Source organism: Odontesthes bonariensis, chromosome 19, assembly GCF_027942865.1.
Source record: "Odontesthes bonariensis isolate fOdoBon6 chromosome 19, fOdoBon6.hap1, whole genome shotgun sequence".
Lineage (NCBI taxonomy): Eukaryota > Metazoa > Chordata > Actinopteri > Atheriniformes > Atherinopsidae > Odontesthes > Odontesthes bonariensis.
The window spans coordinates 31155799-31181369 of NC_134524.1; the positions used below are offsets into that span (position 1 = coordinate 31155799).

A 25571-nucleotide genomic window follows, 5' to 3' on the forward strand; every position below is an offset into this window, starting at 1 on the left:
TGGCAATATTTCATGAAACAATGATGTGAGCAAAGATCTGGTTCACTTTCTTTCAATCTGAAATATGGCATCGAACTTGACGAGGATTGTAAGTTACCTCTGAGTCCACACAAGGAAATCATAGTAAATTGACTCGTATTGACAATTAAAATGGGTGGACTTATGGGTGGAGTATCAAACCGTACCAACAATTTGATTACGTACATATTAAGTATGTGAAACATTTGGTTATTTACATAGTTTCAGATTGGACTAATTAACAGGAAAAACTGAACAAATCATAAGTTAGAGATAATTTTATTATAACATTTCAGACTTTGTACATTCTATGCGCTTATGCATTTTAAAAACATGCAAAATATAAGTCACTCCCAACATGCTGTGCAAAATTATAGTGAAAATGAGAGCTAAATTAATGAAAGTTACTTCCATGGCCACATGGCCAGGACATTGTGGGAGCACAGTTAGAGCTATGAGTCTATTCAGTGCTGCTGGACTCTCCAAAGAGGCTTACGTCCTCACAAATGTGACTTGCTGAGTTGACGGTGATGAGGGCAGGACTGTGGCTGAGGCCAAGCAGGATGGAAGCCTCAGGTGTATCGAGCAACTTTGCACAACAGATGGGTGCATCCAGGGAGAGCACAGACAGGACGCTACACGCCTCCGGTTCCCAAAGTCTTAACTGCCCTAGATTCATATGATAATGTATGATCATTGTTTTACAAGTAAATTGATTTGGGGGGTGATTTATCATAGATTTGAACAGGTTTCAGAGTTCCATTCAAAATGACACTCAATTTGACCATTGGGGAAGGCAAATGCATATATGGCTGTGACTTCACTATGGTTATCACTGAAGGTATGATCTTCCAGACTTATTTTATACAAGCTTAATCTTATCCTAAACATTTAAGATGTAGCCTACCTAAAAATGAAACGGCAGGTATAGTGCAATTCCACTTTCAATAGCCTTTGGTAGCTGTATGGTGCAAGGTATATGCAGGCATATGAAGCATACCCACTTACTTTTCTGTCAGTGTACTGCCTTCAGCCAGATATAAATAATTTGGGACCTTTATTCAATGTGAAATGCATGTGACAGGAAGATAGACTTTTATTTTGACGAATATGTCTTAGTTAGAAACAGGAAGTGGGGAGTGGCTAGTTGGTTGGAGCAACGCAAGCTGTTAAGATTCTGTGGAAAGGCTCCTGAACAAAAGCGATTTCATTTGCCCCAGCAGAGGCATCACTTGTAGGTATTCCTTTGGTAATGTTATTAGACTAAGTTGTAATTTGTAACTTCATAGTTTATGTCGAATTTATGTTCTTAAAAAGAGTTATATAAGTAAATGGTGGATGATAGATAAAAAAAAAAAAAAAAAAAAAAACGATTTCTGAAGATGCTAAAATGTTAGCTAAATAGCTAGTTATAGGTCAGTTTAGGCACTGCTATTTACAGTGAATGTGAAGGTCATTAGCTAAGCTTGTTTAGTTGATGTCTGTTAACCTTCTTCGCTTGTATAGAAACGAAGTAGATTCTAATTATATTCATTGTTGTTTTATTTTTAGTTTCACTTTCCTGACTTTGTGAATGAGGATTCTACATGTGAAGGATTTCAATAAAACTTTACATCACGGATAAAGGAAAGTTTAACTTACTGTCTAGCCTGGTTCCTACACCATAGTGAGGACAGTACAGTGAAAAAGTGTGATTCAGCTGGAGTGCAACATCTAAAGTGGCAAGAAGGAAAATCTAAGAAGAAAAATGGCAGAAAGAATGAGTGAGAAGGCTGCAAGTGCATCAGTACGCACACACAAGTCAAGGAGCTCTCGCTTATCTACATCCAGCGCCGCTGTGAAGGCGCGCGCAGTAGCGCAGGCTGCAAAGGTACGAGCTGAGTTTGCAGAGAAAGAGGAAAGGCTCAAAGTTGAAAAGGCCACTACACAGGCACAGTTGGGAAGAGTTAAAGCAGATCTAGAGTTGGGAAAGGCGAAGCTGGAAGCTGAATTAAGCACACTAGAGTCACAAAAAGAGGCAGCCGCAGCAGAGGCACACGCTGAAGCATTAGAAGCGGCTGAATACCAGGAGAATTCAGTTAAGTCTGGTTCATCTTCACATGAGGTCCTCCAAGAGGAAATCGCAACACGCACACAAGAGTATGTTGCAGCACAAACTGAACTGCGCCAACACAGTAATCCAGTGTTTCTCCCCAACCCAGCACATGATCCAGTGTTTCTCCCCGACCCAGCACATGATGCAGCAATGTCTGAAGAGAGCTACGTTACATGGCTCCCTTTGTCAGCGAGAGGCCCGAATGAGGATGATGTACAGGAACAAAGCGAGGCCCCTAGCAGACCACCTGGCCACAGCAAGCCACCGAATCAGAGCGCACCTCATACTGGAAACCAAACAATTCCAAATCGAGATAGTGGACGCCCCGAAGTGCCCAAGAAAGCGCATTTCCCTCAGAAAGCACCACTAAGCGCAATGACATCGCCATACTTTCCTCGCAATGTCCCATCAACCTCACGCGTGGCACCTGAAACAGAACACCTGGCACGTTACTTGGCTCGCCGCGATCTAGTGAGTACCAGCCTCTACCAATTCGATGACAAACCAGAAAATTACATGGCGTGGCAGTCATCATTCGATAATGCCACTGAAGGCCTTGGACTCACTTACACTGAATTGTTGGATCTGCTCATTAAGTGGCTCGGGCCAGAGTCTGTCAAGCACATTAAACGCATACGCTCTGTACATGTAGGACGCCCAGACGTAGCACTACAAAAGGCCTGGGAGCGCCTCCAGCAGTGTTATGCTGCGCCCGAAATCATGGAGAAGTCTCTATTTAAACGACTGGACGAATTCCCAAAACTATCGACAAAAGATTACGGGAAACTGAGAGACCTAAGTGATCTCCTAATGGAACTCCAAGGCGCTAGAGGAGAAGGTTACCTCACAGGACTGGCATACCTGGACACAGCCAGGGGAATTGGGCCCATTGTTGAAAAACTCCCCTATGGGCTTCAGGAGAAATGGCTCACAATTGGATCAAGATTTAAAGAAAAGAACAACTATTTCCCGCCATTTGATGTCTTTGCCGATTTCATCTGTCACGAAGCACGGAGGAGGAACGATCCCAGTTTCGTCCTGCCATCTGGCAACAACACCAGTTTGAAATCAGACAAAGCAGCTTCACGCAACTTTGCAAGCAAGATATCTGTTCAGAAGACAGAGGTTTCTTCAGGTAAAGATCCGCCTGCAGGTATACCTGAGAAAAAGGCTGAAGGGCCAGAGAAAAATTGCCCCATTCACGACAAGCCACACCCGCTGCGGAAATGCAGAGCGTTCAGAGGGAAGATGCTTGAGGAGAGGAAGAGCATTCTCAAGGACAACGGGATGTGCTTCAAATGCTGCATGTCCGCTAGACATCTTGCTAAAGATTGTAAGGCAACTCTGAAGTGCGCAGAGTGTGGAAGTGACCGTCACCATGCCGCCATGCACCCAGGTCCTCCACCTCAAGCTGCGAAAGGGCCTCCACCACCACCAGACAATGGCGGGGAGGAAGACATACCAGCTGGTGATAGCACAGTCATTAGTTCCAGTTGCACACAGGTTTGTGGTCCAGGCCGAACAGCAAGATCCTGCTCAAAGATTTGCCTGGTTCGAGTATATCCCCAAGGTCAACGTGAGAAGGCAACTAACATGTACGTAATTCTGGACGACCAAAGTAATCGTTCATTAGTCAGATCCGACTTCTTTGAGCTTTTTAACGTCAAAGGCCAGTCTTTCCCTTACTCACTGAAGACCTGTGCAGGGCTGGTGGAGACATCAGGTCGGAAGGCTGAAGGTTTCCAAGTCGAATCTCTGGATGGGCAAACCAGTCTACCACTTCCGCCTCTAATTGAGTGTAATGAGATACTCAATGATCGCTCTGAAATACCGACACCTGATGCAGCCCGCCACCATCCACACCTCAAGAGTGTAGCACCATACTTACCTGAGCTTGACCACAACGCGGAGATACTCATCCTGCTCGGCAGAGATCTCGTCAGAGTTCATAAAGTCTGGCAGCAAGTGAGCGGACCTCCAGACGCTCCTTTCGCACAAAAATTGGAACTAGGATGGGTGCTTGTCGGGGACGTGTGTCTAGGGAGTGCACATAGACCAGTCGTGGGGACATTCAAGACGAATGTGCTGGAGAATGGCCGTCCCTCTCTCCTCACACCCTGCAAAAGCTCCATAAAGGTGACTCAGACCGTGTCTCATGGCGGGGAGCAGAGGAATAAGTCCACAAAACCATCACTGGACGCCCTTGGACAGAAAATGTTCAACGAGACAGAGTACGACAACAGACCTGCCCCGTCCATTGAGGACACAATCTTCCTGGAGATCATGGACCGAGAAGTCTACAGAGACAAGTCAAACAACTGGGTCGCTCCTTTACCCTTTAGGGTTCCTCGGCAACGTTTATCCAACAACCGCGAAAGAGTATACACTCGCTTTGCTGCACTGGAGAAGATGCTACGGAGGAAACCGGAGATGAAAGACCAGTTTCTGGAATTCATGAAGAAAATATTTGAAAAGAAACACGCAGAAGTGGCCCCGCCACTAGAAGACAATGAAGAGTGTTGGTATCTGCCAACCTTCGGAGTCTACCACCCACGAAAGCCTGGGAACATTCGCGTGGTCTTCGATTCAAGCGCCAAGTATTCAGGAACATCTCTTAACGACGTTCTTCTCACAGGACCAGACCTCAATAACACACTCATCGGGGTGCTGATCCGCTTCCGGAAGGAACAGGTTGCAGTGATTGCCGACATACACCAGATGTTCCACTGCTTCCTTGTCCGCAGCGACCACAGGAACTATCTGCGTTTCATGTGGTACAGGGACAATGACATGACCAAGGACATCATCGACTATAGGATGAGGGTCCACGTTTTCGGCAACAGTCCGTCCCCATCTGTGGCTATCTACGGTCTCAGGAGGGCCATCCAAGAAGGTGCCCACAGACACGGAGCAGACACAGTCCAGTTCATGGAACGTCATTTTTACGTTGATGACGGGCTCATTAGCCTACCCACCGATGCTGAAGCCATCAGCCTCCTGCGTAGAACACAGGCCTCCCTCAGTGAATCAAACTTGAGGCTGCACAAGTTCGCTTCAAATAGCGATGTCGTCCTGCAAGCCTTTGCACCAGAAGACAGGGCAGTCCTGAAGGACCTCGACTTCAGCGGTGAAGCTACGCCTGTGCAATGCAGCTTGGGACTATTGTGGGAGACCACAACAGACACGTTCACATTTGCTGTCTCACAAGAGAAGAAGGCCTTCACTCGCAGAGGAGTGTTGTCTACGGTGAACAGCATTTTTGATCCGCTGGGCATGGTCGCACCCGTGACCATTGAAGGCAAAAGTCTCCTGAGAGAACTCAGTGTCGACATGTGTGACTGGGATGCACCGCTCCCAGAACAAAAGCTGAAACAATGGGAAATATGGCGGGAGTCGTTGCATGACTTAAGCAAGCTGCACATCCCACGTGCTTACACTGCTACATCACTCTCCAAGGCTGAGCACACAGAGCTATGCGTGTTCTCTGATGCAAGCACCAAGGCCATTGGAGTGGTGGCGTATCTGAAGACCACACAAGCTGATGGAGACATCCAAGTAGGATTCATCTTAGGGAAAGCTAAGCTGGCTCCACAGTCGGAACCAACTATCCCTCGGCTAGAGCTGTGTGCCGCAGTATTAGCCGTCGAAGTCACTGAACTCATACAAGACGAGCTGGACATGAAGCCGGATGCGATCAAGTTCTACTGTGACAGTAAGGTAGTGCTGGGATATATTCACAATCAGACCAAACGCTTCTATGTCTACGTTCACAACCGAGTTTGCAGAATACGTCAGTTCACAACACCTGACCAGTGGCACTATGTCAGAACGGAAGACAACCCCGCAGACCACGCATCGCGGGCAGTTCCTGCGTCGCAACTGGCACAGACCACATGGTTCACGGGACCAGACTTTCTGTACAAACCTAGTCCATCTGATGAAGACTCAAAGGAAGCCTTTGAACTTCTAAACCCGGAATCAGACATGGAGATACGCCCTGAGGTAAGCAGTCTCTTGACTCAGAGTCAAATCACAGGACTCTATGCCGCACGATTCCAGCGCTTCTCATCGATGCGCTCTCTCACTAGGGCAATTGCTCTACTTGTCCACATCGCCAGATCTTACAAGAACAAGTCCAGTCAGTGCAAGGGATGGCACTACTGCAACCTCCCACGTACTCCGGATGAGTTGTCTCAAGCCAGACACATCATCATCAGAGCAGCGCAGGAAGATGCCTACTCTAAAGAATTCACAACACTCAAGAGTGGAAAAGCTGTAACCAAAGACAGTTCTCTACAGAAGCTCAGACCTGTTCTTGAAGGAGATCTGATTCGTGTTGGCGGCAGACTAAAACATGCTGAATTGAGCAGTCCGGAAAAGAATCCCATCATCTTGCCCAAGAACAGTCATGTTTCTCTGCTGTTAGTGCGACAGTGTCACGAAGATGTTAAGCATCAAGGACGACACTTCACAGAAGGAGCCCTGAGAGCTGCAGGCTTTTGGGTCACAGGCGGAAAACGGCTTATTGCTTCTGAGCTATACAAGTGTGTTGTGTGCCGGAAGTTACGCCGCAGAACAGAGGAACAACTTATGGCCGACTTACCTCCAGAACGACTACACACATGCCCACCCTTCACCTATGTAGGAGTGGATGTGTTCGGACCTTGGCCAGTGATCTCAAGGCGTACTAGAGGTGGACAGGCCCAAAGCAAGAGATGGGCTATGCTCTTCTGCTGCATGAGCTCCCGAGCTGTGCATATTGAGCTCATTGACTCCTTGGACACCTCCAGTTGTGTCAATGCACTTCGACGATTCTTCGCGATAAGGGGACCTGCTAAACAAATAAGATCAGACTGCGGAACGAACTTCGTTGCTGCTGCAAAGGAACTGGGACTCAGTCAGAACACTTCAGTCCAGCAGTTCTTGAGCCAGCGAGGGTGTTCTTGGGTGTTCAACCCACCCCACTCATCACACATGGGGGGATCATGGGAACGTTTAATAGGCCTCTCAAGAAGGATTCTGGATGCCATACTGCTGCAGGAGAACGTCCAGCTCACCCATGACGTCTTGAACACTCTCATGGCAGAGGTGGTTGCAATACTCAACGCCAGACCCCTCGTTCCAGTCTCTACTGACCCAGAGTCACCCTTTGTGCTGTCCCCGGCCATGATTCTCACCCAGAAGGTGGGAGTTCCTCCACCACACGGGGAATTCACGGGAAAGGATCTTCTCAGCAGACAATGGAGACAGGTGCAAGCCCTTGCAGACTGTTTCTGGCGTCGCTGGCGACAGGAATACCTTCCCACTCTGCAACCCCGACGGAAGTGGAGAGAGACACGACGGGATTTGAAGGAAGGAGAAATTGTGCTCCTGAAGGACAGTCAAGTCGCACGCAATGCGTGGCCCATGGCAAGGATTACAGCGGTCGTCCCTGGCAGGGACGGCAGAGTAAGGAAGGTCGAGCTGAAGATAGCAGGCAAAGAAACCAAGCTGTTCCAGAGACCGGTGTCGGAAGTAGTTCTTCTGCTGCCAAAAGACTGAAACCTAATTCCAATGACATTTATTAGTTAATAGTGACCTTTAAGGTCAGACGGGGAGTGTACTGCCTTCAGGCAGATATAAATAATTTGGGACCTTTATTCAATGTGAAATGCATGTGACAGGAAGATAGACTTTTATTTTGACGAATATGTCTTAGTTAGAAACAGGAAGTGGGGAGTGGCTAGTTGGTTGGAGCAAGGCAAGCTATTAAGATTCTGTGGAAAGGCTCCTGAACAAAAGCGATTTCATTTGCCCCAGCAGAGGCATCACTTGTAGGTATTCCTTTGGTAATGTTATTAGACTAAGTTGTAATTTGTAACTTCATAGTTTATGTCGAATTTATGTTCTTAAAAAGAGTTATATAAGTAAATGGTGGATGATAGATAAAAAAAAAAAAAAAAAAAAAAAAAAACGATTTCTGAAGATGCTAAAATGTTAGCTAAATAGCTAGTTATAGGTCAGTTTAGGCACTGCTATTTACAGTGAATGTGAAGGTCATTAGCTAAGCTTGTTTAGTTGATGTCTGTTAACCTTCTTCGCTTGTATAGAAACGAAGTAGATTCTAATTATATTCATTGTTGTTTTATTTTTAGTTTCACTTTCCTGACTTTGTGAATGAGGATTCTACATGTGAAGGATTTCAATAAAACTTTACATCACGGATAAAGGAAAGTTTAACTTACTGTCTAGCCTGGTTCCTACACCATAGTGAGGACAGTACAGTCAGCACTAACTTGTGCTGGCAGTGGGGGTTTTTTTGGGTTTTTTTTCCCAGGGCACGAGCTTCCCTGCAAAGGCATGACCTGCCCATCTGTGCCTCTCACTGCCTTGAACAAGTTTTCTTCGTGTATAGGTTGGTAAGGTTTGGGCCTAAGAATAAAGCTCTGATTAACAATGTAATTACTCGCTGTAGTCAAGCTCCAGAAGATTAGTTACAACGTGCCAGTACTTCTGTAAAATCAAGGCATAAGAATTATGGTTATTACCATGAGCACAAATTTCTGACAGCAGGTGGATGATAATTAAACTAAGTATTCAGCTGCACATGTTTGAACTAGAATCTGACCGAGAACAAGGAGATACTTCTACTACTCCTATGTTACACAAGGCAGTTAGTTACAGCTAGTTTAGTTTGAATAAAAGGTGACTGGAAAACATACGAACCAACACACATTAATGATTCATTGGTTTGAACTGAATTTGCTTCCTATTCTTGTGGAAATGTTGACATAGTCAAAGAGGCCAGAAAAACACACAGACACTCTGACCTGATAAGAAGTACAAAGCAGGTCAACTCTACCATTGATGACCCCCCATACAAATATTGTAATCAAATCTCCAACCACAACCAGCGTCATGCTTTGAATAAAGACATGTTCATTTTACCATCTGCATCAGTACGGAAATCCAGAACCACAGTATCCAATGCTGGAAACAAAGACAGGTTGAATGAGTATATACGGTATACAATATACATTAAACACAGAATGTCTATATATTAGGGCTGGGCAATGATTAAAATTTTTAATCTAATTAATCACATGATTTCCCTGATTAATCACGATTAATCGCATTTGTGCGCAAAATCCAAAAATCTGAAGTAGTGTATAGCTTTTAGCATTTAGATTTATTTTAAATGTGCTGTCATATGAATGAAAGTGCCATAACATTTGTTGTGCAAACACACTTTTAACATCAGCATCTTTCTGTAGTTTTTATATAGAAGCCTCGCTCCACTGTTCAATTCAATTCATTTTTATTTATATAGCGCCAAATACAACAAATGTCATCTCAAGGCACTTAGATAGTAAGTCCAATTCAAGCCAATTGGAATTCAATTAATTGAATTCGGCACTGTAACACCATTCAAAGGATATCTGTTGGAACAGGGAAACACGAGTTAATGACCACAATAATATCACATATACATAAAGAGAGTAAAGTGAGGAAATGTGTGACAGATGAGTCCCCCCAGCAGTCTAGGCCTATAGCAGCTTAACTATGGGATGTTTCAGGATTACCTGAGCCATCCCCATTCAAGGTAAACACAAGAAACTTGTGCTAACAAAAAAATAAATAAATAAAGGACCAGACTCAGTAAGTAATTCCCTATACTCCCTATATAGATCTGCTCCTCACACCACAACAACCATCTTTTTACAGCCACAAACTACCTCAGCCTCTCACCAACTGCACACCAGTCACAGCGGGGTGGGGATTCAAACCCTGGTTCGGGTAGGGGGTAATGAAAGTATAGAAGGTGCCAGAGGTGGAGGCAGGACAAGACACACTAGCAGATTCAGCAGACAAATTCACCTAAACAGTCCTATATTCACTAAAAATACCAGCAAAAACAAAGCCATACAACTCACTCTCACCAACTGCACACCAGTCACAGCGGGGTGGGGATGCAAACCCTGGTTCGGGTAGGAGGAGAAATAAAAGAGGTAAGATAAGCGGGAATGGGATTCAAACCCTGGTTCGGGTAGGGGGTAATGAAAGTATAGAAGGTGCCAGAGGTGGAGGCAGGACAAGACACACTAGCAGATTCAGCAGACAAATTCACCTAAACAGTCCTATATTCACTAAAAATACCAGCAAAAACAAAGCCATACAACTCACTCTCACCAACTGCACACCAGTCACAGCGGGGTGGGGATGCAAACCCTGGTTCGGGTAGGAGGAGAAATAAAAGAGGTAAGATAAGCGGGAATGGGATTCAAACCCTGGTTCGGGTAGGGGGTAATGAAAGTATAGAGGGTGCCAGAGGTGGAGGCAGAACAAGACACACTAGCAGATACACTATCAGATTCAACAGACCTAACTATAAGCTTTATAAAAAAGGAAAGTTTTAAGCCTGGTCTTAAAAGTGGAAAGGGTGTCTGCTTCCCGGACATTTACTGGCAGCTTATTCCACAATAGAGGGGCCTGATAACTGAAGGCTCTGCCTCCCATTCTACTTTTAGAAACTCTGGGAACCTCAAGTAAACCTGCAGTTTGGGAACGAAGTGCTCTGTTAGGAAAATATCTTACAATGAGATCTTTAAGATATGATGGAGCTCGGTCATTAAGAGCTTTATATGTAAGGAGAAGAATCTTAAATTCTAGTCTGAATTTAACAGGGAGCCAATGAAGAGAAATATATGATCTCTCCTGTCAGTTCTCATCAAAACTCTGGCTGCAGCATTTTGGATCAACTGAAGGCTTTTCAGAGAATATGTGGGACAGCCCAATAATAAAGAATTACAGTAGTCCAATCTTGAAGTAACAAATGCATGAATTAGTTTTTCTGCATCACTCTGAGACAAGATGTTCCTGATTTTAACAATATTACGAAGGTGAAAGAAGGCAGTCCTAGAAACCTGTTTTATATGCGAGTCAAATGATAAGTTCTGGTCAAAAATAACTCCAAGGTTCCTCACTGTAGAACTAGAAGCCAAGGAAATACCATCTAGAGTAACTATATAGCTAGACAATTTCTCCCTGAAACGCTCAGGTCCAAAGATAATGACTTCAGTTTTGTCTTAATTTAGAAGCAGACAGTTCTGAGTCATCCAGGTCTTTATGTCTTTAAGACATGCTTGTAGTCTGACCAACCTATTGGGTTCATCTGGTTTTATAGATAAGTACAGCTGAATATCATCAGCATAGAAATGGAAATTTATGCCATGCTGTCTAATAATATTACCTAATGGAAGCATGTATGAAGTGAAAAGAATTGGTCCAAGCACAGAACCCTGAGGAACTCCATGACTTACTCTGGTGTGTGGGGAAGATTCTTCATTTACAAGAACAAACTGAAATCTATCAGATAAATATGACTTAAACCAGCCTAATGCAGTTCCTTTAATCCCAATAACATGTTCAAGTCTGTGTAATAAGATACTGTGATCGACCGTATCAAATGCAGCACTGAGATCCAACAGGACAAGCACAGACACAAGTCCGCTATCAGAGGCTAAGAGGAGATCATTGGTAACTTTCAGCAGTGCAGTTTCTGTGCTATGATGCACTCTGAATCCTGACTGAAACTCTTCAAACAGATTATTTCTGTGTAAGTGATCACAAAGCTGAGCTGCAACTATTTTTTCAAGAACTTTAGACATAAAAGGGAGATTGGATATAGGTCTATAATCAGCCAACACCTCTGAATCAAGAGTAGTTTTTTTAAGTAAAGGTTTAATTACAGCAACCTTAAAAGTCTGAGGTACATATCCTGTCAACAAAGACAGATTGATCAAATCCAATATGGAAGTGTCAATTAATGGGAAAACCTCCTTGAACAGTCTGGTTGGGATTGGGTCTAAAACACAAGTTGATGGTTTAGAAGAGACTATTGCTGTTGTTAGTTCAGAGAGATCAACTGGGCAGAAGCCGTCTAAATACAAATCAGGTTCTAAAGATACTTCTAAAGCTGCTGTACTTGATGATACATCACTGATAATAGTGGGAAGGACTCCATCAATCTTCTCTCTGATAGAAACAATTTTATTAATAAAGAAGCTCATGAAATCATCACTGCTGAGAGTTAAAGGAATACCTGGCTCAGCAGAGCTCGGACTCTTAGTCAGACTGGCTACAGTGCTGAAAAGAAACCTGGGATTATTCTTATTCTCTTCTATCAATGATGAATAATAAGCAGTTCTAGCTTTACGAAGGGCTTTCTTATACATTGTTAAACTATCTTTCCAGACTAACTGAGACTCTTCTAAATTAGAGGAACGCCACTGTCTCTCCAGCTTTCTTGCAGTCTGCTTTAAAGCACGCAGCTGTGAATTATACCAAGGAGCCAGCCTCTTCTGACTGATTACCTTCCTTTTCAGAGGGGCAACATTGTCCAGTGCTGTACGCATTGAAACTATAGTGCTGTCAACAAGAGAGTCAAGTGCTGCTGGAGTAAAGTTTAGGTAGTCGTCCTCTGTCATATCTGCACATGGCAGTGAAGAAAAGGATGATGGAATTAATTCTTTAAATCTGGTTACAGCATCCTCTGATAGACACCTTCTGTATGTAAATTTCTTCTCAGAAACTGTATAGTCAAGTAATGTAAACTCAAAGGTTATCAGAAAATGGTCAGATAAGACAGGGTTCTGAGGGAACACTGTTAACTGTTCACTCTCAATGCCATAAGTCAGCACAAGATCAAGGGTGTGATTAAGGCAGTGAGTCGGTCTGTGAACACTCTGAGAAAATCCAATAGAGTCCAATATAGAATTAAAGTTCATATTCAGGCTGTCATTTTCAACATCTACATGAATATTAAAGTCGCCCACTACAATGACTTTATCTGTACTCAGCACTAACTGGGATAAAAACTCTGAGAATTCAGACAGAAACTCAGAATAAGGCCCAGGTGGACGATACACAACAACAAACACAAGAGGTTTCTGGGATTTCCACTTTGCGTGGGAAAAACTGAGAATCAGAGATTCAAAAGAGCTCAAACTAATCTTGGGTCTGGGACTGATTAGTAACCCTGATCTGAAAATAGCTGCCACTCCTCCTCCTCTGCCTGTGGTTCCAGGAACGTGAACATTTAAACAGTCAGAGGGAGTTGCTTCATTAATGCTAACATGATCCTCCTGCTGCAGCCAGGTTTCTGTAAGACTAAATATATCAATATGATGATCACAAATCAACTCATTCACTAACAGAGACTTCGAAAGGAGAGATCTGATATTCAGCAAACCACATTTAATAGTTTGATGTTTTTGTTCAGTTAAAGTTTTTGTTTTAATAATTTCTTTTTGCACAAGAGGATTTGCTCCTTTTGCGTTAATTGATTGGGTGGGTAGCAGCAGGTGGGAAGCTGCAGAGAAGTGTGTAAGACTACAACTCTGTATCCTGGTCTGAGCCCTGGGTTGTCATGTTTTAGGGTGGCAAATAAATTGTCTGTTTCCTTGAATGACTTGCTGCTATCAGTTGTGTGTTTTGCCTTTAAGTGATAATTTAGACTGGAACTACTACGCTGAGAAGACAATTCAACTTGGCAGTGTTTCCAGATGACTTTGGTTCTGTCGACTCCGCCGTCTGGAAGAACTTTAAAATGAAAATGGCCGAGTAAAAGTTTCGTACCCTTCTCCATGTTTGGTGGATCCACCGATTACTTTCTTTTCCGGTTCAACAGCAGACAGCAACAGACTTTTATTATAATAAAATAAATAATAAAACAGTGGTGGTCCGTGGTGTAGTGGGTTGAGCAGGCGCCCCATGTACAAGCGGCTATAGTCCTCGCTGTCCCATATCGGACAGTCCTATGCTGCGTGTTGTTCCCCCTCTCTCGGCTTCCTGTCTCTCTGAACTTTCCTATCCATTAAAGGCACAAAAGCCCCCAAAAAATATTTAAAAAAAAAATTTTGCTGTTAAATAATTAACGAGTTAACTCGCCCAGCCCTACTATATATCGAAAGAGATCTGTGATTAACTTTTTTTAATAAACTTTTTATTGTTTAATTATTCCTTTTCTCGACTGGAAACATTTGTTTTTAATTGCCACGTTTAATTTTCACTGACAGTGTGAAGCTGAGTGTGATGTAATCTGAAGCAAAACAGCAAACTATCCTTTCTGGCAAAGTCACAACAGAAAGCGTCACATTGATTAAATTGATTTAAATTCAGTTTTATCTATATAGCGTCAAATCACAGTCATCTCAGGGCACTTCAAATATACAGCCAGATCCAAGTCAATTACAATCCAATTCATTGTAATCCAATTTGTATTGGTTTACATGAGCCGTGACAGGAAGGGATTTATACATAAAGATTGGAAGCATATTTTTCTTCTGCTGTCCATAATATTGTTAAACAGTTTAAGAAATTTGGAAGAATTTCAATGTGTAAAGGGAAAAAACTGGACACCAGTGATCGCAGATCCCTCAGATTGCGCTGCATCAAAAGCTGCCAATCATCCCTAGCTGATATAACCACATGGGCAAAAGGATTACTGAGGGAACATATGCCAAACACTACAATAGAGGGTTACACTGATAAATATTACAGCTTCATTGTGCATATAGATAAACCATTTTTGGGGTCTTATGGACTCCATGCCTTGGTGGATCAGGACAGTTTTAGATATCATGTGAGGACTAAATGCTTTTTAGGAAGGAGTGGCTGTAATGTTCTGGCTCCTCAGTGTGTAGCATAAGATGAATGTTATATACAGTTTAAGAGGACAGCATTCTGGCTGTTTTATGATAATGCCTACTTTTCTGGAAGCACAGCCAGGTGCCCCTTTATGTTGTGGACAGACAGGCCCCAAGCCTTATGTAGCAGGAGCTCATCGTTAAATATGCATTCGGATAGAAAGGGCTGATTTTGGCCTGAGTGGACCAAGTGGTAGAGCAATATGTGAAGCTTTCTCAGACTGAAATGGAAACTTTTAGCCCAACCTTCACCATCTGCTTTCTCATCCAATGTCCATGCCAGTGGCTGAAATATGTAAGCATGTTATGACTTATCTCAGTAGTAGTCAGCGTGCAGAACTAGGCAAGAGTCCTCTGATTTTGAAAAGTGATTTATTCACATGGCTTAGCATGGAATTGGTCCAGCGATACACCAAGTCCCATCTGTCCTAATATCTGGTATCTGTTTCAGTCGCACCCACAAGAACCCTGGGTTTGTTGAATGAGGGATGCGATGGGGTGAATTCCTGGACTACATTCATATTTTTGGCCAGGAGTGGCAGCAACTCCTAATGTAATTAAAGGGATAGTTTGCCTCTTTTGACATGAAGCTGTATGACATCCAATATTAGCAATATTATTTATGAACATTTTCTTACCCCCCGCTGCGTCCTGTGAGCCGAGTTCCAGCCTCGTTTTGGCGTTGACGAAGGTAGTCCGGCTAGTTGGCTAATAATGACGTTATGCAATAATAATTTTAGAAAAGTCGATATTTTCACCTTAAATATCCTACAAATAGGAACTATTAGTATTAATCTTACAGCCGTGTGTCCAAGATCTACATGATATAGGCTCTTAACTTCCATCCATCCATCCATTTTCTATACCCGCTTAATCCGGGTATCGGTCGGGTCGCGGGGGGGCTGGAGAGGCGGGGTACACCCTGGACAGGTTGCCAGTGCTCTTAACTTCAGCTCTCTCAGATCCTTTACAGCTTGATACTGTTGATTAATTAACAAGCACGTTTACATAATACAGAAAGGTTTTAAGATATCTATTTAGACATTCAAAATCTTTTACCTATGTGGATAATGATAGTTAAAATAATCAAAATTCTTTATAGGCTAATTGTTTTTTTTCATGGTTTAGATCTTTAGTCTGACCTTCAAGTGTGTAAGAAGTGACATACCAGCAACTTTTCTATCACAAAACCTCCTAAATCACAAACTTTTGTATGAGTGGAAATTTTCAATTAGTAATTAGTTTTATTTTGAAGACTAACTCAAGATTATCGCTCATCAAATACCCTCATTGTTTAGAATGGTCACTGATGCTCTACTTGTAGGGACTGACACTTCTACAATAAAGATGGGATTAAAATTGTTAGGTTCTGTTATGTTTAAAACCATTTACTCAAATATAAAAGCTGAGCAAAAATTTTGTTAAATTAATTTTCAAAACGGGTATACCCACATAAAACTTACAAGTTACAAATACACATCTGCTAACCAAAAGCTAATTTGCTGTCATCCATTTTCATTGACACATAATGTCCCGTTAATGAGAGCGCCTTAAAAGATCAAATTACAGATGTTCAAAGAATTGAAAAGTTCAAACATATAAAAAAAAAAGTTTTATTTCCATGCTCCAATAATGAGTTAGACCCTGGAGATCGATGTTGTCAATCTCTCAAAATCTATTCATGGAAACATTTGAAGCAAACAAGAAGTAAACAACAGGAACTGAATGCATTTATTCATAAACATGTGCAGGAGAAACTGTTGATATATTCTTATATGCAGTCAGACTCATGGGATTAATGAAAGCAACAGTTAATAACATTACTGGACACAAAGTTGACAAAAGTTTATTTTATTATCATATAAAACTTTTACAATTTACAATTAATAGGGAAAACGTCACATCTGTCATAATAAGAAACTGGTGAAAAGAGTAACATTTGCTGCGTTGTTAAAAATTTGTTTGCTCGAACAAAGTCTCATGGTCTCATGATACCATAAAGTAACAGCATGATAGTACTTGACACTTTCATTGAGAGTAAAAGCCAACAACAGTAGCTCCAGTGCCTCACCTCACATACTGAAAACATGGCAGTGAGAGCAGGTAAGTTTATCTCGAGGGAACTCCACCCTTATGGGTGACAGAGCCGTATTTTGGAGCACAAACTGAATCAACACACATAATGCCGGGCATCTATTCACCTTGCCGTAGTGCACAAACACAGCAAACAATAAAACAAAGCAAGGACTTCAACTATTCACCAGCTCAAAAAGTTACAGTGAGCCAGGATCGTGTCTCCTCTGCTACCCAGCCAGCTTTGGTTTTCAAGGTGGAAGCAACCATGTTGAGTGTAACGTATGGCTCAAGTTGAACATGAAGGCAATCTGTAGAGAAGCAGCAGCAACTGCACCGAGTTCACACTTGCATGAGACTCACACTGCATGTTCTGGTATGAAGCAGATAACTGCGGTCAAGCCTAGTCATCGTCTTTTCCTCCCGTTTTACTCAGCTAAAGAAGAAAACACGCAAGAAAAAAAAAGACATTAGAACCCGGCAATGTGCTCAGAAATTATCTGAAAAAAAATAAAGAAACAAAAGTAATTAGAAGGTAACTGACTGGTACTTACATGCTGGGAAGTTGGTTAAGTAGCAATGGCCAAGGAGGACAGAAAAAAATAGAAAAAGGTAAATTAGCTGTTATGCTGCAAACAAGTGGAACAAACTGCCAGTGGAGATTAAACTTTCACCAAATGGAGACATTTTTAAATTCAGGTTAAAAACATTTCTTTTCTCATGTGTCTATGCATGAAATCTGCACGATATCTTTTAACTTATCTAGACTGTTGCTTGTTTTTAAATTCATTTAAATTATTTTATTTGTTTCTCTTTATATTCTTTTATGTATTTTAATGCTTCTTCCACTCCCTGCTGCAATGCTTTTATTTTATGTAAAGCACTTTGAATTGTTTTGTACATGAAATGTGCTATATAAATAAATTTGATTTGATTTTGATTTATAATTCTGACCCTGAAGAGAGGATTGAGAAGTCCACCATCTTGTGGAGAAATGCAGAATTCCACCTACCTTGACTACATCCACCCAGTTCCATCCTCTCGGTAGTTCCCCCTTATTGTCTGAAAGCAGAAACCATTCTGTTAAGTGCTGACTGCACAAAAACAACAGGTAAACTAAAGAAACAAACGAAAACCCCTTTGTGATAATCTATTAAATAAAAATGTCCCTATAAAGTCATACCTACTCCATATAAATTTCTACATTTTTGCCTCGTCTATTTCTCCTATATTTTACTTTGACTTTTTTTTTAAAAAATGCTGCAATTGACTTTTTTTTTCGGAAGCCATCTTTACAGGACAAAGTTTCTGCTAAATTAAACCGTATGCAGCCATGAAAATGTACAGACACCCAGAAAACGTTGTTATAAGAGAGCAAATATCAATGGAAGTTTGTTGAAAATGGGCCCCAGACATTTTCATTCTGATAGACCTTTGTTTTAAATCACCTCAGAGCTGAGTTAGTGTTAAAACAATCTGCTGTTTGTGTCATTGCTAACAAACTTGTAGCTGCGAATCTGTGCAGTGGTATACTTTCAATCGCACACGAGACAGTTAAAAACATCCGGAAATGTGAGTGGAAGTAAGACATCTGGGTCCACATTTAGTGCTTCTTGGTGTCCAGTAGGGCTTTGTCTGGGTGTAATCCCTCTCAAGTATGAAAAGTAGCAGCATTCTTTTGCTTTGGCTTGGCTTGATTTGTGGTATCAAAGACTGCATAATGCATCATGCTGTGACTTCAATAGTCAATCTCTACAGGATACAATATTCCTAAGTGGCATTTTTGAGCCCCGACATTTGCTCTATAATTCAGGAAACAACAGTAAATTTGACCACCGCCTCTCTGAAAGTGGCAGCGGTGTGATTAATGTAGACATGGCTCTAGTATTTCGGATGTCACCATCAAATATATCCATCTTTCACCACCCTTTACTGAATTAATCTAATTGATCAGATAAAAAAAATGGATCTCAATTTTGAAAGGGAGACCATTCTGTACCCGTTCTGTTGATAATCCTCCTTTTCTGTGCTTTAGTCAGCTGCTCTTTCTTCTCCTTCCTTTTTGCTGTTGAGGACGAAGCCGTAACCTCGCTGTTCGATGTCAGCGTCTGTTCAAGGGACATACATTCACTTTTTATTCAAACTGCATAACTCGGGCTATTTATTCAATGATCATTGCATTCTAAAAATATAATGCTCACAAAAAAGTATAGTGTTGCTAAATATAAAAAGATTAAAAATTAAAAAAAAAAAAAGTAAAAATACAAATAAAAATCGACCCTCCTACAATTACTGGCCATTTTGTAATGTCAGGAAAAAGAGACTTTTGAAAGAAATTTGAAAACCGTAGATGAAAGAAGACGTATGTACTGACCACGGGAGTCACTACAGGCTTGTGGTTCTCCATGAGCTCCCCCTGGTTCTCCTTTGCCCACTCAAACAGAGTGAACATCATTGCAGTGCCCAGGTTAGCTTCAACTTGCTCTTCAAGCTTTGACAGGATCATCTGCTTCGTGTCTGAAGAGCTGTTAATAAATCAACATAATGGAGAAGTGTTTAAGAGAACAACAGCACTGTACCGCAGTGTTAGATGTTTCAACATGAAGAAAGTCATGTTTGTAATCAGTTTATGACAGTTGTACAGTCACTCTAAATACTATGTCTTAAACTGTGCTGCATACAAACATGAAAGTAGCACCCAGAAAACACAAAACCTGTCAGACGACAAACATTTACATAGTTGGATAGGTTTCCAATGCTAACTAAAGAGCCCTGAGAGGACATCTACTGTGAATCTGGCACTAAATAAATTAAGCTTAAAATGAACTGAATCAACAACTTTTTGTCTGCATCTTTGCCAACTACAGACACACAAAAGAAGACTTTTGCAGTTTTCATTCTGTACATTTTTCTACACATAAATATGAAGAAAAACCAGAAACACCAAAAACCACACTGCCCATGTAAAAAAACAACTTCACCGTCTCAAATACATACCTTGAAAGCGGTAAGCGGTCGACTTATCTGTAAATTGCTTCTTATGACTGCAAAAAAATCAACCCATGAAATTCCAAAGTTTTTGCGGTCTCCAGACTGGGCTGCCATGTCCGAAATGAATGCTTCAATTGCAAATTAATGCATAGAAGAGGAAGAACTTCACACAACTGATTGCAACTTACATCCTGTTGTTGAAAAAAGCGTCCAGGGAGATTTGTGGGGCTGTCTCGGGGTACGTCTCTGACCATGTGAAGTCCAGGATGAATGCTTTGGTGTCCTCAAGGTCTCCAATCTATCATACAGTATTTAAATAGAAGACAAAAAGCTCACATAAAGGTTCTGAAAAGACAGCTGAAAAGGAAGTGTATATTTCTAGCTTTTGTACATATGGTGATTAAAGTGGGTGTTAGGGAGGCACAGGGAATGGTCGTTTTCCAAGCAGACTTTGACAGTGAAGAGGGCAGTACTTACTCTAAACTGGAAAGAAACTGGACTGATTTCCTTGAAACATTCATCCCCTTCATAGATGGAACGGAGAGCTTCCAGCTCCATCTGTGATTAAAGATAGGCAGTGTCAGGATAGTCAGATTTAACCAAATAAATGTCAGAGGACAAAACTAATAAATATGCTCAATCAGGCTTGCTAAACACTTAATAACTCTCTAACAAAAACAGGGATACTGTGGAAACACGAGGTTGCTGTTAAATACTGATGCACACTGAATGGATTTGTGGATGATTTGCATTGAGGGAATTGTTTATGCTGCTGATATCACCCCATAATTAAAACACGTTGAATTCACAAACTTTTGAAAGGAGTTTTGGCGTGATAATTCCGTGTTATGACCGTACCAGTTGGAGCAGAAGAGTCACTTAATGTGCTGTCCAGACAGCTGTTTTAACTGCTCGGAACTCTGGCACACTGAATAAAAGCTGGTATGCTAACCTGCTTGCTTTGAACCGTCAACGGTATGCTAGCGGTCAAGTATTTAGCAGTTAGCTGCTAACAGCAGCTAGCCTCTGCTGCACCCTCATTCATTCATACCTCCTGATCCTCGTTAGCTGTCATGTTTTTCCTTCGGTTTCTATATCACCCGTGTAGAGATCCACACTGAAATTATCCACTCAACAGCCAATGTCCACTGTCATTACAACGTAACTATGTCAGTACTGTCACAACTTCCCAAGCCGGTGCTGTGTTGAGGTCTGTTTCCCCGTCGAGATCCTTCCAGCTCTGCCGCGTGCACAACACGAAAGACGCGCGCGCGCTCGATGAAATCTCGTTCCAGACGTACTGCGCTCGTACCACGGCGTGACTCCGGAAAGTGTGAAGTATGGAAGTTTTTCTGTGCCATCAGAGTTTGAATACGAACTTCTAATATTGAATTTTTACAGCATCAAAATCAGACTTTGAATTTGAAAAAGCAACAGTGTAAAAAAAAAATCAATTTCTAAAAACAAAAATCAGTGGAAAAAAATTCAGTGTAAAAAAATTCAACTTCAAAAAATTCAATGGAAAAAAATTCAACTTAAAAAAATTTCCATGGAAAAAAATTCAACTTCAAAAAATTCAGTGGAAAAAGAACCAGACTCAACATCCGGGTAAACATGGAGAAGCAATTGATCCCTGTCTCAATTCATCCAACGGCAGCCAATCAAGCTAATATCAGCTCAATAGATATTAGTAACATCTATTACTCAATTTTACTAACACAAATGGCAAATAAAGTAAACTCACTCACCGAAGCACCATCAACCGCTGTTGGAGCTATTTATTCCTATCTTTCTTTACTTTGAATTTTGTTTAAATTTATTCTTGGGTTACTTTATATTTTGGGGGGTTATTTACAGAATTTATTTGAAGATTATTAATTTTTTGTTTTTTGTTTCTTTGTTTTAAGTTGGGCAGAATAAGTGTGGGTCCATTCCCTATAAATATAGGGACAGTTATTGGACCAGCATGGATTGGGGTGGAGCTATGTTTTTTTTTTACCAGAGTAGGAGAAGCAGCAGAGAAAAAAGGAATGTTGTACCTGTATCATTTGCTTTCCAACTGGGAAATAAACCTTCAAAATGCAGTTTCAGGTATTGAACATTGGACTTATTTTCTTTGCCTGTGTACAAAACCCAACCCCAGTCCAGTAGTGGCAGATTTCAAAGGATGTTTGATGTGATAAACAATTGCCACTAAACCCGCGTTGGTGGACATGGCTGATCTGTCCAATGTAATAATAATAATAATAATAACTAGAAAATTTCTGAAGAAATTTAGAAGGGGCCTGCCAAAGTGTGCGTATCGCTCAACCAATCACGGCTGCTCAGGAATGGTTCGCAAGGCCTAAAGAAGAAGCATTTAAGCCTAAATGGCATCAAAGGATGACATGGATGCTTCTTCTTAAAGCGGTGAACTGTCCCTTTAAAGAGGCGAACTGGCCCTTTAAAGCGGCGAATTGGCCCTTTAAAGAGGTGAACTGTCCCTTTAAAGCGGCGAACTGTCCCTTTAAAGAGGCGAACTGTCCCTTTTAAAGAGGCGAACTGTCCCTTTAAAGCGACGAACTGTCCCTTTAAAGAGGCGAACTGTCCCTTTAAAGCGGCGAACTGTCCCTTTAAAGCGGCGAACTGTCCCTTTAAAGAGGCGAACTGTCCCTTTAAAGAGGCGAACTGTCCCTTTAAAGCGGTTAATTGTGCTGTTGAAACTTCAAAGGACTGGCTGGGTCACTAATAGCCTTGTTTCTATGGTAATTAATCTCCCTCATTTAACTGACAGTTAAGCTGCCGCTACACTAATTATATGAGACTCAGGCTTCTCAGAGCCAAAAAACCTCTACGAACAGATGCTTCCCATTCGGAAACCGTAAGAGCTACGGAAGAAATTCTCGCAGAATGAGCGAGGGACGCCTTTGGATTTCAATATTCCCGTGTTTCAGATCTGTAGGACATTCACAGTGAAAGCACGGATGAGAGAAAGAAGGGCTGCAGGAGCTGCTGAGATTCTGAGAATTGGATTAATTAAAATGGGGATTTGAGGTCTTTGAGCCCCGACATCACTTTGCTCTGAAGGGCTCTGAGAGCAAACGGTCAGCCCTAGATGAAATATGAAAACATTTTATGAATCCCAACATGCGTGCCTATATTATGACAGTACATAATGGCATTGGAGCAATATTTGTAGGCGTGAGGGCGATTCGAAAATGAATCTTAGGTCAGAACTCTTGCTCATCCCACACTCTAATGAAATGGCAGTTGTGCTCTAAAAATTCAATTTTTTCAGATTTTGGCCAAAACTTTGGGTCGCTTGGAGGCATGCTGTGGGAAATCCGTAGCAGGTATCGACATGGCGTCTTCACTTCTGAACACAGCACGGACGTATCTACAAACTGACATTTGAATGGCGTTTCTAGGTTAATACATGATGACACAGTAACTGCTCAAAATTTAGGGTTTTTCATGATTTTGCCAGGTCATCCCCCTGTTTATTCCTGTGGGGGCTTTGGGGGGCTGTTTTTTGCTTATTACGTCGCCATGGTAACTCCAATCTTCGATAAAAGTAATAACCCGCGAAAACTCATCGAGCCGGTCGTTTTGATATATATATTGTTGGGATGTGCGGGCCCATAGGGCCCGCATTAATGTGGACAGAAGAATAAATATATATATAAAGAGACACGTTTTCAATGTTAAATCCCATAGACTTTTGCCAACGGAATAGTAATAGGTGCCTTGCCATGCTATGCAGTGCCTCCATGCAATGCTATGGCAGGCCACAATAATAATAATAATATATAAGTTTTATATAGCGCTTTTCCAAATGCTCAAAGACGCTTTACATAAGGAACAAACAGAAAGACAAAAACAAGACATTATAAACAAAAAGACAAGAGAAAAACACTGTTACAGACTTTAGGCACATGGGAGGGGTTGTAGGTGATTTTGAACAGGTGGGTTTTGAGCTAGCTTTGGAATGAGGGGAGTGTATCGGAGTTCCGGATGGCGGGGGGCAGGGAGTTCCAAAGGGTAGGGGCAGCGATGGAAAACGCTCTGTCCCCAAGGGTGCGGTACTTGGTCTTGGTGATGGGAGTGAGGAGGTTTGCATCAGAGGAGCGGAGATGTCGAGTGGGGGAGTAGGGGTGGAGGAGGTTTGTAAGGTATGGAGGTGCAAGGTTATTGAGGGCTTTGTAGGTGATGAGAAGGATCTTGAAGTTGATTCGCTGTTTTATTGGAAGCCAGTGAAGTTGATGAAGGATGGGAGTGATGTGTTCTCTGGAGGGGGAGTGAGTGAGCAGTCGGGCGGCCGAGTTTTGAACATATTGCAGTTTTTGAAGAGCAGAGGAGGGGAGGCCATACAGGATGCTATTGCAGTAGTCGAGTCTGGAGGTGATGAAGGCATGGACGAGTGTTTCGGGAGTTGAGGGGGAGAGAGTAGGGCGAAGGCGTGCAATGTTGCAGAGGTGGAAGAAGGCTATTTTGGTAACCTGGTTTATGTGGGAATTGAAGGAGAGTGTGGGGTCCATTATGATGTCGAGATTTCTGACCAGGGGGGAGGGAGTGATGGAGTGACCATCAATGCAGAGTGAGAAATGCTGGGAGGTGGGGAGGGTGGATTTTGGGCCAAAAATGATAATTTCAGTTTTATTGCTGTTGAGTTTGAGGAAGTTGTGATTCATCCAGGCTTTGATGTCAGTTAGGCAATTGGTGAGGGTGGAGAGAATGGCAGGAGTAATGGTAGTGGTGGTGATATATAGCTGGGTATCGTCGGCATAACAGTGGAAGTGAAGACCATGGTGGCGGATGATGTGACCTAGTGGGAGTATGTAGAGGATGAAGAGGATTGGTCCGAGCACTGAGCCTTGGGGAACTCCGTGTAAGACAGGGGCGGTGCGGGATTTGTGGTTGTTGATGGAGATGTAGTGGAGTCTTTCAGACAGGTAGGAGGTGAACCAGGAGAGAGCGGAGTTGATGCCAATGGCTTGCAGACAGTTGAGGAGGATGGAGTGATTGATGGTGTCAAAGGCAGCACTGAGGTCAAGGAGGAGGAGAATGGTGAGGGAGCCGGAGTCGGAGGAGAGTAGGAGGTCATTGGTGACTTTTAAAAGTGCTGTTTCGGTACTGTGATGGGTTCTGAAGCCAGATTGGAATGTTTCGTACAGGTTATTGGAGAGGAGGTATTGCTTTAATTGTGCTGCGACGGCTCTTTCCAGAATTTTTGAGAGGAATGGGAGGTTGGAGATGGGCCTGAAATTGTTGGGGTCGTCAGGGTCAAGGCCAGGTTTTTTAAGGATGGGGTTGATGGCAGCAAGTTTAAGAGGAGAGGGGACGGTGCCGGAGGTAAGGGAGGAGTTGATGGTGTCCGTGATGAGTGGGGCGAGGGAGGTGAAACAGGCTTTGACAAGCTCAGAAGGCATGGGGTCCAGAGGGGAGGTGGATGATTTCATGGTGGAGAGTATTTTGGAGAGGTCGGCTGTGGTTATGGGGGAGAAGATGGAAAGCTGGTGGTCGGGGGATGAGGGAAATGGAGGTTCAGAGTTGGGGGTGGTGGCAGTGGAGGTGATGAGCTGGTTGTGTATATAATGTAGCGTAACTTGATTGGCTGCCGTTGGATGAATTGAGACAGGGATCGATTGCTTCTCCCTGTTTACCCGGATGTTGAGTCTGGTTCTTTTTCCACTGAATTTTTTGAAGTTGAATTTTTTTCCATTGATTTT

General features: G+C 42.4%; 1 protein-coding gene across 1 annotated transcript; it reads right to left on the reverse strand.

Moving 5' to 3' along the window:
- Window positions 1-17607: 17607 nt before the first annotated feature.
- rwdd (RWD domain containing 4) lies at window positions 17608-21107 on the reverse strand. The gene is made up of 6 exons (XM_075450778.1): window positions 20915-21107; window positions 20341-20421; window positions 20052-20161; window positions 19247-19397; window positions 18872-18980; window positions 17608-17934 (listed from the first exon to the last, which is right to left on the reverse strand). Exons 1-6 carry the CDS (start codon window positions 20936-20938, stop codon window positions 17744-17746), a joined length of 666 nt encoding a protein of 221 aa, XP_075306893.1. The 5' UTR covers window positions 20939-21107; the 3' UTR covers window positions 17608-17743.
- Window positions 21108-25571: the final 4464 nt, after the last annotated feature.

Coding starts and splice junctions, on each gene's coding strand:
- rwdd (XM_075450778.1), bottom strand. CDS start 20,938: ATGACAGCTAACGAGGATCAGGAG. Junction 20,422..20,914: donor CAGCTAACGAGGATCAGGAG/GTATGAATGAAT, acceptor CTTTAATCACAG/ATGGAGCTGGAAGCTCTCCG. Junction 17,935..18,871: donor GAGGATTATCAACAGAACGG/GTACAGAATGGT, acceptor TTCTGCTTTCAG/ACAATAAGGGGGAACTACCG.